Source organism: Drosophila montana, unplaced genomic scaffold, assembly GCF_035044405.1.
Source record: "Drosophila montana isolate Dmon_TW-CO22-7 unplaced genomic scaffold, ASM3504440v1 contig_2626_1, whole genome shotgun sequence".
NCBI classification, from domain to species: Eukaryota; Metazoa; Arthropoda; class Insecta; order Diptera; family Drosophilidae; genus Drosophila; species Drosophila montana.
Genome location: NW_026997490.1, coordinates 293,537 through 305,568, shown reverse-complemented (window position 1 = coordinate 305,568; position 12,032 = coordinate 293,537). Strand labels below are relative to the sequence as shown.

General features: G+C 41.4%; 4 protein-coding genes across 4 annotated transcripts; 2 read left to right on the top strand and 2 right to left on the bottom strand.

Annotated features, from left to right (window-relative positions):
* The first annotated feature begins 87 nt into the window (after nt 1-87).
* On the top strand, nt 88-3,038 carry Vps52 (vacuolar protein sorting 52). Its single transcript, XM_064683470.1, has 6 exons — nt 88-1,015; nt 1,069-1,284; nt 1,341-1,496; nt 1,559-1,677; nt 1,886-2,006; nt 2,064-3,038. Exons 1-6 carry the CDS (start codon nt 281-283, stop codon nt 2,691-2,693), a joined length of 1,977 nt encoding a protein of 658 aa, XP_064539540.1. The 5' UTR covers nt 88-280; the 3' UTR covers nt 2,694-3,038.
* On the bottom strand, nt 2,698-4,337 carry cl (clot). The gene is made up of 3 exons (XM_064683483.1): nt 4,015-4,337; nt 3,846-3,927; nt 2,698-2,944 (listed from the first exon to the last, which is right to left on the bottom strand). Exons 1-3 carry the CDS (start codon nt 4,163-4,165, stop codon nt 2,791-2,793), a joined length of 387 nt encoding a protein of 128 aa, XP_064539553.1. The 5' UTR covers nt 4,166-4,337; the 3' UTR covers nt 2,698-2,790.
* A 314-nt stretch (nt 4,338-4,651) lies between these two features.
* LOC135429219 (mitochondrial import inner membrane translocase subunit Tim21) lies at nt 4,652-5,657 on the top strand. Its single transcript, XM_064683479.1, has 3 exons — nt 4,652-4,860; nt 4,911-5,332; nt 5,406-5,657. Exons 1-3 carry the CDS (start codon nt 4,731-4,733, stop codon nt 5,568-5,570), a joined length of 717 nt encoding a protein of 238 aa, XP_064539549.1. The 5' UTR covers nt 4,652-4,730; the 3' UTR covers nt 5,571-5,657.
* Nucleotides 5,604-6,949, bottom strand: LOC135429216 (transmembrane protein 231). The gene has a single exon (XM_064683477.1). The coding sequence runs from the start codon at nt 6,702-6,704 to the stop codon at nt 5,718-5,720; it is 987 nt and encodes a 328-aa protein (XP_064539547.1). The 5' UTR covers nt 6,705-6,949; the 3' UTR covers nt 5,604-5,717.
* Between the last annotated feature and the right edge of the window lie 5,083 nt (nt 6,950-12,032).

Here is a 12,032-nt window from a genome sequence, read left to right as displayed (position 1 = left end):
CACAGCATCAGACAGCTGTTTATAACTGAAGCTGGGTATGCAGGTCGTGATACAAAATAGTCTAATCGGTCATTAGAAGTCTATAATGTAACTACTTATTGAATTTATAAAAACATTATTTTAATTACGGCTAAATTGTTACCCAAGTAAAGTATGCAAACACTTTGAGCTGGTAGCTTGCCTGTTTTCGCACCTACTGTGAACAGCATACATGGCCTTATCATCTGGATAGATATCATAGAAAACTGCACCCAATTTTGAGTTGGAAACTCACGTAAACATGGACGCTCTTAAGGAAGCGTCACTTGACAATGATGAAGTGCGCGAAATCTTAAAGAACACCACAGACCTGCGTCAATATTCGCGGCAAATCGAAAAAGAATTTAAGGATGTGGAGAACAGATCAATTGAGGATTATATTGCCGAATCGCAGAACATTGCCAGTCTGCACAATCAAATCAACGACTGTGACGATGTCCTGGAACGCATGGAGAACATGTTAATGAGCTTTCAGAGCGTCCTCAACAATATCAGCACCGAAATAACCCAGCTACAGCGAAAATCGGTGTCCATGTCGCTGCAATTGACCAACAGGCAGTCGGTGAAGGCACAGCTGTCGCAGTTCATCGAGGACATGGCTGTATCGGAGGAGATGATCAACATCATCATGGACACGGCGGTGACAGAGCGCGAATTTAGCACCCAACTGAACGTGCTGAATCACAAGCTGTCGCTGGTTAAGGAGCTAAGTTTCAAGGAATCCAAATCGACGAGCGATGTCAGCGATGTGTTGCACAAGCTGCGCCTCAAAGCCATGTCCAAGATACGCAGCTATCTGCTCGAACAGATCTACAAATTCCGCAAGCCCATGACCAACTACCAGATACCACAGAACGCCATGCTGAAGCATAAGTTCTTCTTCGAGTTTATACTGTCCAACGAGCGGCATGTGGCCCAGGAGATATGCAGCGAATACATCGATACCATGAGCAAAATATACTATAGTTACTTTAAAGTAAGCTTCCAGATTGTAAATAGTTCAGTATACTAATACTATTTTGCTTGCAGAGCTACTCGACACGCCTGACAAGCCTCAAGTTTGAGGAATCCTGCAGCAAGGACGATCTAATGGGCATAGAGGATAATGCTTCCAAAGGTTTGTTTGCCAAAACCACCAGCCTTAAGCATAAGAGTACAATCTTTACCATTGGCAAACGTGGGGATATACTTAATCAACAGCTGGAGGCGCCCATTATAGTGCCCCATGCGCAGCTCAAGAATCGCGTAAGCTCTGTGTATACCCTAAAGATTCTAGTCTAAATTTGCATTTATTTCTGCAGTACACGGTGGAGGCACTTTTCCGCTCCGAGCAATATGCTTTGGTTGACAACGCCTGTCGGGAGTATTTATTTGTGACTGAATTCTTTATGGTGCGTGGCACCCAAGCACAGGATTTGTTTAACCAAATCATGGGCAAAACATTGACGTTGATGATTGTATGTGTCCATAAATCTAAAGCGTATTCATGTATAGCATTTAATCGCTTCTGTTTCGCTAGAAAAATCTGGAAACATCTATACACGATTGCTATGATACGATAGCCATGTTCCTTTGCATACACCTCATCTTTCGCTATCAGCTCATGTGCCACAAGCGCTGTGTGCCTGCGCTGGATAAGTAAGTACAACATGACTTGGCCCCGGATAAGAGCTCATTAGAAAGTTAAACAGAACACCATGCCTTATCCTACATTGTTTTTGTGGGAGTAGCTCAAAAAAGTCGATGGTTTAGTTTCAGTCTATTGGTGAACGCGAACAAAAACGATAAACTACTTCTAAAATTTTTAACAAAGCAGATTTTACATATACCTTCATTTCTTTTACAGATACTGGGACTCGTTGCAGTCGGTTATTTGGCCGCGTTTGGAGCATGTTTTTCGTCTAAACATTCAGAGCATACACGACTGTGATCCGACCAAGTTCAGCAAGGAAATGGGTCCACATTATGTAAGTGGAGCAGCCCATTAATAAAGTGTATCCGTTTTTAATAGCTCTATCCTAAAGATAACGCGTCGCTATGCTGAATTTAGTGCCGCCATTGTGGGAATCTCGGAGCAGTTTCCCAATGAGCTGGTCAGCCGGCTGCTGTTGGAGCTGCAAAACGAAGTGGAATGCTTTATATTACGCATGGCGGCCATTTTCGCTACACGCAAGGATCAGCTCATTTATTTGATCAACAACTATGACCTTGTGCTGGGCGTGCTCATGGAGCATACACGTGACAACTCCAAAGAGGCTGAGGCATTCCGTGAACAGTTGAATGCTCGCAGTGCTGAGTATGTGGATGAGATCTTGGCGCCACACTTCGGAGGCATTATACAATTTGTCAAGGAGTGCGAGCCGTACCTTGAAAAGGATCAATCGGATGAGCTGCGCAAGCAGGAGCGACGCAGTCTGGGGCTGGTGGCCAGCTTCTCTGCCAACTGGAAGAAATCTCTGGAGGAACTTAATCGCGAGGTGCTTTTGTCGTTCCCATCGCTGTTGACCGGATCACAGCTGCTGCAATTGGCTTTGGCCAGTCTCGTGCAATATTATCATCGTTTCCACAAGCTATTGACGCCGAATGCGCGCGCCCAGCTGACCAATATACATGTGGTCATGGTCGAGATCAAGAAGTACAAGAGCAACTACTGAAGTGAACATTTAAAAGAACTTTAATGAACATTCCGAAATAAAAATATGAAACTAATATAAATGTTGAGGAGGCTGCCGACAATTGAGAGTATGCATATTATTCCTCATCCTCGAACATCATCTCGACCAGATCCTTGTTGGAGCAGCGCTCGCCATCCAAACGCTGTGGCGACTTCCAGCGCAGCAGTGTGGGTAGGAAAATCAGATGCGTGTTGGGGTCTTTGCGGAACGGACAGTTCAAGTCTTTCCAGCTTAAATTTAAAAACATAATCTTAATCAGTAATTCGCTCGCATTCTTTGAAGTTTACCCATATAAAGATAAAAAGAACAATCAAAAGCCACTTAGTCGATCGACTTTGCTAATTTTTTATCACGAATGTACTGGGCGTGACTACATATATGTATATACACTCATGCCTATATATGTATACTGAAAAGTTGCTGTATAATGTTGTTGAGGGCTATCGTCGCACGTTCTCATAACATTACAACAACAACTATACAAATGTACATATATATAATTAGTTTTCTATACAATAGTGTTTATTCTACCCTTGTGGGGCGTATTAGAATTTCGTCACGAAATATGTGGCACAACGGGGGTAGGTATGAATCACTGAACTAAGCGCCACGTTCAGCTTAAGACTACATATATGTATGTCGAAACGGACAGTATCGGACCACTATATCATATAGCTTCCATAGGAAGTATCATTTGATAACTAGGTCTGGTATGAAAAACTTGTTTGTTTTTCAAGCTATCTTCACCAAACTCAACAATTGCTAACTCCACTAAGCTCCTAACATATTGGCTAAATATTATCCACTTGGGATCAATATATCATATAGTTTTCATGAGAAATATTGTTAAAAAGAGATTATAATAAGAACATCTTTGTTAACTAAGATATTCTAAGCTAAACTCGGTTATTACGAGGTTTACTTAAGAAGTGAGCAAGATCTTGTCTTTATCGGACCCCTATATCATATAGCTCCAAAAGGAACAATCAGTTTAAACTGGAGTTTATATGATATTAAGTATAGAAATCTACCGCAAACACACTATGTTTCTGCCAGAGTATTCAGACTTCGGCACGCCCAAAATAACAGCTCTTACTTGTTTTTTATATACTTAGTTTTATTACTACTTACTATGAGCGCTCGCCGACATCGACATGCACAAAGTGGGAGTTCTCAGCGGCCTTCTTTAACGCATCGTGTATCACCGGCTCCGCTGTGGGCGACAAAAATAAGCACTTGGGAGTTGGGTAATTGTAATTGAGGGCATTTGGTGGTTAGCCACTAGAGACGACCGTATTACCCTTGACACAGTATGGACACCAGCTCTCGCCGTTTTCATCCTTGCCGCCGCTGAACAAAACATGCACCGGGTTATTGCCGTCACCGGTTTCGAGTTCCTCCATTTTCTTGGAGAACTCATCGTAGCCCTTGACGTTGTGTGTTACGACCATAATTTTGCTTGTTTGTAATTTATTAACACCGCCTGCGAATGTACGCTTGACGATACGACCGACTAGACTTGGTAGCGACGTGATTGCGCACTTTTTACTAACTGGTGTAGAAAGGTTACGCACTTGTTTTTATATCGTTTTAATTTTGTTGTTTTCACAAATGTAAGCCGTCTACGATTGCTTATCGATAGCAGGTCTTAAGTGATTACCAAAGTTATCGATGGTCGCAAATAAATTGTATGGTGCGTGACGTCACTACTTGCCAATAGTTTTGCTTTAAAAGAAGAAAAACCCAATTAGTCCTAATTTAATGCAATGTGATGTCACGTTAAGTATATGCTATCATATTTAGGATCTTTTAATGTAAGTGGGTAGCGAAAATTCCAGAAGTCCGAATGCCACCTCTAAGCGTATATCGATAGCCGTCACGACTTTCAGGTTTCATTATATAAAATATCGTCAAAGAACTCATCACCAGTGTCATCAAAACAGATGTTTAACTTATATATTTTTATTTGCACACGATAATTTCCGACATTATTTGATTATTGTTTTATTAATAAACATGGCACAGTCCATACTACTGCGTAGTTTTATGCTGCACAGGCAAAGGGTGCTGCTGTCCACAGCTGCGCGTCTCCGATGTCTCGCACCGCTGCATTTGAGCAGTCGTGTAGCACAGGAAGCGCGAAGTGGTCTGTAATCCCATAAAGAAAACTGCAATTAGCTAATAAGTCGTCTTTAGGTGGCTCTAGTGGTGGCGGCGCACTGCAGGAATCAAGTGGCGGCGGCAGCAATGTCTCCACAGACGTGCGTCCCATTGGCGAAAAGATCAAGGAGAACACAAAGACAGCCAGTTATACGGCCATCATCTTGGCCGGACTGGGTGTGACAGGCATCATGTTTTATGCCATTTTCCGCGAGCTTTTCTCCAAGGAGAGCTCTTGCAATATTTATTCCAAGGCCCTGGAACGAGTGGTTGAGGACCCGCGTGTACAAGATGCCATCGGTGCGCCCATTAAGGGCTTTGGCGAGACGTCGCGTCGCGGTCGTCGCCAGCATGTGGCCCACAGCAGCTTCGAGCGCAACGGTGTGCCCCACATGCGCATGCAGTTCTACGTGCAGGGACTGCGCAATAAGGCAACCGTACAGCTGGAATCGAGAAGGGTGCGTCATGTGCTTTATCTATCTATATATGTATATGTTTTTGTAATTGTTTACTATCTTTTTTTGTGCATAGAACTCGGCGGGCAAACTGGAATTTCGTTATTTGTTTGTGCAATTGGACCATTACCCACGCACCACCATCGTTCTGGAGGATAATCGCGCCTACGATCCCACGCCGGAGCGCTCCTCATCGGCATTCGGCAATTTGGCGCTCATGTCGAATAGTCGCGACAAATAGAAAATTCCCCCCAAGACATCGTCCGCGCACCGCTTAAATTCATTGTATAATTGTTATTTAATTTACACATTGACTGAAATTGTAAAATGTGTTGTCTCATTCGCCAATCGAGAAGTCGTCCATTTCGAGTATGGCGCCCGATTCGTGTCAGTAGAGCTTCTTCCACGGTATTATCTCCCAGGAGCGTATGATGTGTCGGCCGAACAGAAAATCCTTCAGCTTGTTCATCAGGTAAAACGAAATGCCAAAGAATGAGGCGAAATACAACCAGAACTGACCCAGACGCTCCCAAATGCTCAAATGATAGCGTGCCGGCAATTGCAGCACATCCAACTCCAGTTCGATATTCAGGCCGGGCTCCAAGCGCGGCGCACTGGGCCTGTAATAGGTTTCCTGCACGGCCAGCTGAAAGTAGGCTGGATTTGCCTTGACCTGAGCCAGCAGCGATTCCATCTTATATTGCGACATATCCGCCTGGCTGTTATTCGTGTCCAGCTGCACCTGGCGAAAGTGTGTTTGGATGTTGCGACCCGGAAAGGGGCAGGTGAACTCCACATATTGCTTCAGCTTCAGCTCACCCTTCAGCTGGATGCGTCCGTTTTGCAGACGCGCCGCCTGTGGCAGCTGCAGCTGATGCGCCAGCACAGCGGGCGGATTGAGGATGCACTTGTGCCGCAGCTGCGCCTCGAAGAACAGCAACAAATCAAAGTTCATCAGGCGTGCGGGCAGCTGCTGCAGTTCCAGCTGAAAGTGCAGCCGATCCGTGACCGTATCGTAATCCAAATCCTGTGTCCAATATTTGGTCGCATCGCAGCGGCTCGAATAGTTCTGCAGGCGTGCATTCAAGTTGCCAAAACTGCTGCACGCCAAAAAGGACTCTTCCAGCGATGCATTTTCCAGCTTGGCCTCCATGTTGGCCACGAATATATATTGATATTTGAACTGTACGACGGGCTGTTCATATAACACACGGGACTCGGATATGCCGGAGTAGGGACTCAGCACTGAAACCAATAAAACGGGCAGCATCACAGACAAGGCGATGAAAACGAGCACCAGCAGCGATGCCAGCGAGCAAAGCGAGTTCTTGTACACAATCGACGTGTTTGTCGTGTGCAGAGGTATGAATTTCATATTTATTATTTGATTTTCTCACTTGATTTACGGCTTGTCGTAAGCAAATTTGCACTTGTCATGTTCTGTTTTGATTAATTCAAATGGTTGCCGGGCAACCTGGCAGCCGAGTGGCGACATCTATTGTTCAATGGTGTTCATGATATCGGAGCTGGCAGCTTGTGTCAGTGGCGCAGCGTTCGTTAAGTATGCATTAGTTTCGTTAAGTGTGGAGCTCAACGGCGACCTGGCAGGCAAGTGGCGACGTCTGTTGCTCAGTAGTATTTCTAATATCAGAGCTGCCAGCTTGTGTCAGTGGAGCAACTTCGTTCGTTAAGTGTGGAACTGAAAAGGCATTTCAAAAAAGACGTTAATTTCTGCCAATCAGTTTTAAAGTTGTTTAAACAAATGATGCCTTTCAATCTTTCTCACTTGGGAAGGAAATCTCAATTGTTAGGAAATTTGCACTTGTCAAGTTCTGTGTTGAATAATTCACATTGTTAGGTTGTCCGGCAACGGCAGACGAATGGCGACATCTATTGCTTAATAGTTTTTCTATTCTCTAATATTGGAGCTGTCATCTTTTGTCAGGGACGCAGCTTTCGTTAAGTGTGCATTAGTTTCGTTAAGTGAAGAGCTGCAGAACCATTTGAAAAATATACGTTATTTCCTGCCACGCACTTTTAAATTGTTTAAACAAATGTTTTGCTAAAACAATGCCAAAAGATTGTCCGGTTGTCCGATTATGTGTGGCAGCAATCTGACGGCCTAGCTGCCACTTGCCGCCAACTGCATGCATGCTGGCAATTTGATCGCTGCGCTTTCAACACTCTTTAAAGTAAGCGCATTAAATTTAAAGCTGTAACTTCCGATTTGTATGCGTATCACATTAAAACGGTTCAAAAAAGAGGCTCAAAACCAGTTGCCGGTCATAATTATGCGCAAATGTTGGTCAAGTTATGCGTTCGAAATTTTTGATTATTTTTTGCGCATTTTTTAAAGTTCACTTTTCACTTTTTGATGTGGGCCGAGGCTGCAACTGGGGCGTCTCGTTTGGGTATCCTATAATTATGTGCAATCAATACTTTTTTTTCTGTATCGGCTTATGCTTAACTTTTTTACGGCCGGAACGGATGTGCTCCACTGAGGATCAATTGGCAACGACCCGGGTCAGCTAAATTATTGGCCAGCATTGCGTTGGCCAGTTTGCTAATAAAGCGATTGCCAGCGTTTTATTTAATGCGATTCTTAAGGCGGATGCGTGTTCTCAGCGCGCTTTCAGCTGCTATTGATTTCAAACGGGGAGCGAAATCTTTTTCCATATGGTGGCAACTCTATAAGACATTTGCTGGAGTGCATAAACAGATTATCTCCATATATAATACTGTTTGCCCTGACTGACTGACTGAATGATTGGTGATGAACATACAGCCCAATCTGTAAGAGCTAGGAATCTGAAATTTTCACTGTAGTTACCTTATGTGATGATTTTTTGTTTACCATCGGATCGGTCTCAAACTTATTTTCAAAGATCTTTGTTCAAATTTATTTGAGGTATGTTTCCCACTTCTCGAAAAATGCATTTCTTTTTGGTGAAAATGAAAGGCGCAGTTTTAAGTTTTCATATGTATTTCTGTTTGTACATACATGTATGCATGTTTGTTATGTACATATGCAAACATGCATGCATGCAAACATGTATGAATACATGTCCGGAATTTACATACACATACACACACATACTTACGTACTTACATACACATGTACACATGTACATACATACATACATACACACATGCATACATACATACATGCATGCATACATTCATATATACATACATACATACATTCATGCATACATACATACATACATATGTACATGCATGCATACATGCATACATACATACATACATACATACGAACTTATATACATATGTACAAACAAACAAACATACAAACATACATCATACATACATACATACATACATGCATGCATACATGCATACATACATACATACGAACTTACATACATATGTACAAACAAACAAACATACAAACATACATCATACATACATACATACATACATACATACATACATTCATGTGTACATACATACATGCATACTTACATACATGTATACATACACACATACATACATACATACATACATACATACATGCATGCATACATGCATACATACATACATACGAACTTACATACATATGTACAAACAAACAAACATACAAACATACATCATACATACATAAATACATATATACATACATACATACATGTGTACATACATACATGCATACATACATGTGTACATACATACATACATACATACAAACATACATACATACATACATACATACATACATACATACATACATACATACATACATATGTACACACAAACATACATACATACATACAAACATACAAACAAACATACATACAAACATACAAACATACATCCATTTCTACTTACCCGCTTCACCTCCTCCTGCCGCTCCACCGCCTCGAGTTGCTCCACCACCAATTTCAGCAGGGCCTACTTGAATTTTTGAGAATCGAGGAGGAGAGCACTTGATAAAAATTCGTTTTATTTAAATTTGCAGCACAGCGACAATTAAGCTTGGTCTGCGTTTGGTATTCGAAAACAAACATGCATGCGTACATATATACATTAATGCATCCATACACATACATACACATACCCACACACACACACATGATACACACACCCACACACACGAACAAACACATATAAAATGAAAGCTTTTATTTTATTTATTTGAACTAGTTATTGAAGTGCTGTGTAAAATTTCTTGAAATAAACCCAATTTTCTTGAGCTAGTTCTTGCAATGAACTGTCCTTTCTTTCTTAAATGAACTTTCCTTATCAAAACAAAGTAAAGTTTGCTGGCGTTCTTATACAAAATGAAAAATGGTTAAAGAAATATATTTTTTTGGAACTAGTTCTGTCAATTTAAAATGAACTCTTCTAGCAAAACAAGAAAAAAACTTTTAAAATATTATTTTTTTTCTTGAACTAGTTCAGGCAAATTTGATTGAACTGACCTGACAAAAAAGAATAAAATTTCGTTAACATGTTATACAAAAAAGTAATCTAGTATTTGCTCTAAGAACTAGTTCAGGCCAAGGAACATGTCAAAACGAACGACATAGCCATTTCACTTGAACTATTTAAGTGAACTTTCAAAGGACTAGATTACTTTACCTTCCCGCAGCTGTGACAAGGCTCAACTTGTTATTATGATATGTTTTACTATTTTTTCCAACAATATTTCTATTTTGTCATTCAATTGTCAAGTTCTTGTGTAACTTTTCTTGGTTTCTTTGTTGTTTACTTTGATAATTTAGTTTTTTGGCCGCGTGACACTTGAGCACAATTTATATATATTTCTGATATGTGAAGTTTGGTGCAAATGATGGACTCGTGGCTGATGTCAAAACTGCGAAAAAGCAGTTAAGAAATATGATGAATAAATAAATAAACCAAACAGTTTGACAGTTACATTTGCGAACTGTGTGCTGTTTGACAGTTGGACAGGGTTGCCAAGTGTGTGTGTGAGTGCATGAAATATTATTTGATTGATTCAATGTAATAACTGCAACACACACAAGCACACAGATTGAGAGCTTAACTTAGAGCAAGCGAGAAAGTAGGGATATTTTCGGCACGCCGAAGTTTGAATACCCTTGCAGACATTTGCCCTCTGTGAAGCTCGCAAATGCTGAGTTTAATACGAATTTTTTTAAAAAGAAGAATATTTTCCCATATAAGATCGATCTTTCCTTAAGCAACTATATGATAAAGTGTTCCCATCTTGATAAGGTTTTGCGTATATATGGGGATTATAATGGAATTAATAAGTCTCGAGTTTGGTCAAGTTATCTTAATATTAAGAAAGGTTTATCAGAACCAACTTTTCGAGCGATTGTTCCTATGGCAGCTATATGATATAGTAGTTCGACATTAATAAGATTTTGCATATATGTAGTAAAACTTATAAATTTATTGAGGTTGGTTATGATATGTTGATAAATAAAAAACCTGGATTTGGCGGCCTTTCCATTTTGAAAAAGTTGTTCATATAAGAACCTTCTTTTGAACCGATCGTTCCTATGGCAGCTATATTACATTGGGGTCCTATCCGGCGGGTTTCGACGTACTATATGTACTGCCTGCGACAGAAAGATGCACCAAGCTTTATAACTGAGAGACTGAGAGCAAAAACAGATATCCGGACGGACAAAGAGACGGACATGGCCATATCAAATCGGCCGTTGATGCTGATCTGGAGTATATATACTTTATGTAGTCGCAAATGTCTTCTTCTTTGCGTTACACATTGCACGACTAAATTAGAATACCCTCTACAAGGGCATAAATAAGAGTAAGTGGGCGTAAAAGAAAAGTGGGCGTTATGCAAGGAAAATCAATAGTTTTGTACAAATGCTTTCCGCACGAGTTTTTATCTGTGGCGCGCTTTTTCAAAAAAAATACAGAAAAAATATAGTATAGACAAGATGGCGAAAACACACACATAGAGAGAGAGAGACACACAGACAGGCAGGCCGGCACACCTTGACGCACATTTGGAATGCGAGGCACGCGGCCAGGACAACGCCAGCTCTGTGCCCATATATCCTTTTTCAACAAAAATTTCAGCTTTCACTTGAAGCGCGTACGTGACGCCAATTGCCGCAAAGGAGCTGTTGAAGTGGCAAATTTGGCGCGCCAAAGCCAGCAGCAGCTGGGAACAGGTGTTGCTCCCCCCCCCCCCCCCCCCCCCCTCTCACTCTCTCTCTCTCTCTCTCTCCCTCTCTGTGTGTGTGTGGCAAAAAGTAGCAGTTTATTAGGCGCACCAAATTAACATAGGACTACTAATGTCCTTTCCGCCCAGAACGCATTCCGTGGACGCGTTTCATTAGAGTGCGGCGAGCTTTTTCTTCCTTTTTTTTTGGTTTTCTAAAATTAGAACGCCTGCGCGAATTTATTTGATTTTTTTTTTGTAGTTGTTTCTACCCCCTTTGACTGGATGCTGGAAAATGAGGGGAAATATTGTGCGTCCATTGTGGCGGCTGTGTGTTTTTTTTTCTTTCACATTTACTTAGCAGCTGGTTTCCCCGAGGAAATCAAAGAAAAAACGTTGCTTTAATATTTATATAAAGTTCCCATGCTTGGCTTATATAGAGCACATATATATGTTATATTCCCCTTACAATACTCAAGCGTCAAAGTGTTACACACACTCACAATCATACAAATGAGAGGCGGAGCGGAGCGCAGGAGGGGGGGGGGGGGAGCTCGCACTACG

Coding starts and splice junctions, on each gene's coding strand:
- Vps52 (XM_064683470.1), top strand. CDS start 281: ATGGACGCTCTTAAGGAAGCGTCACTTGACAATGATGAAGTGCGCGAA. Junction 1,016..1,068: donor TATACTATAGTTACTTTAAA/GTAAGCTTCCAG, acceptor TTTTGCTTGCAG/AGCTACTCGACACGCCTGAC. Junction 1,497..1,558: donor AAACATTGACGTTGATGATT/GTATGTGTCCAT, acceptor CTGTTTCGCTAG/AAAAATCTGGAAACATCTAT.
- cl (XM_064683483.1), bottom strand. CDS start 4,165: ATGGTCGTAACACACAACGTCAAGGGCTACGATGAGTTCTCCAAGAAA. Junction 3,928..4,014: donor GTGTCCATACTGTGTCAAGG/GTAATACGGTCG, acceptor TGTCGCCCACAG/CGGAGCCGGTGATACACGAT. Junction 2,945..3,845: donor GATGTCGGCGAGCGCTCATA/GTAAGTAGTAAT, acceptor TTTAAATTTAAG/CTGGAAAGACTTGAACTGTC.
- LOC135429219 (XM_064683479.1), top strand. CDS start 4,731: ATGGCACAGTCCATACTACTGCGTAGTTTTATGCTGCACAGGCAAAGG. Junction 4,861..4,910: donor AGCACAGGAAGCGCGAAGTG/GTCTGTAATCCC, acceptor AGTCGTCTTTAG/GTGGCTCTAGTGGTGGCGGC. Junction 5,333..5,405: donor TACAGCTGGAATCGAGAAGG/GTGCGTCATGTG, acceptor TTTTGTGCATAG/AACTCGGCGGGCAAACTGGA.
- LOC135429216 (XM_064683477.1), bottom strand. CDS start 6,704: ATGAAATTCATACCTCTGCACACGACAAACACGTCGATTGTGTACAAG.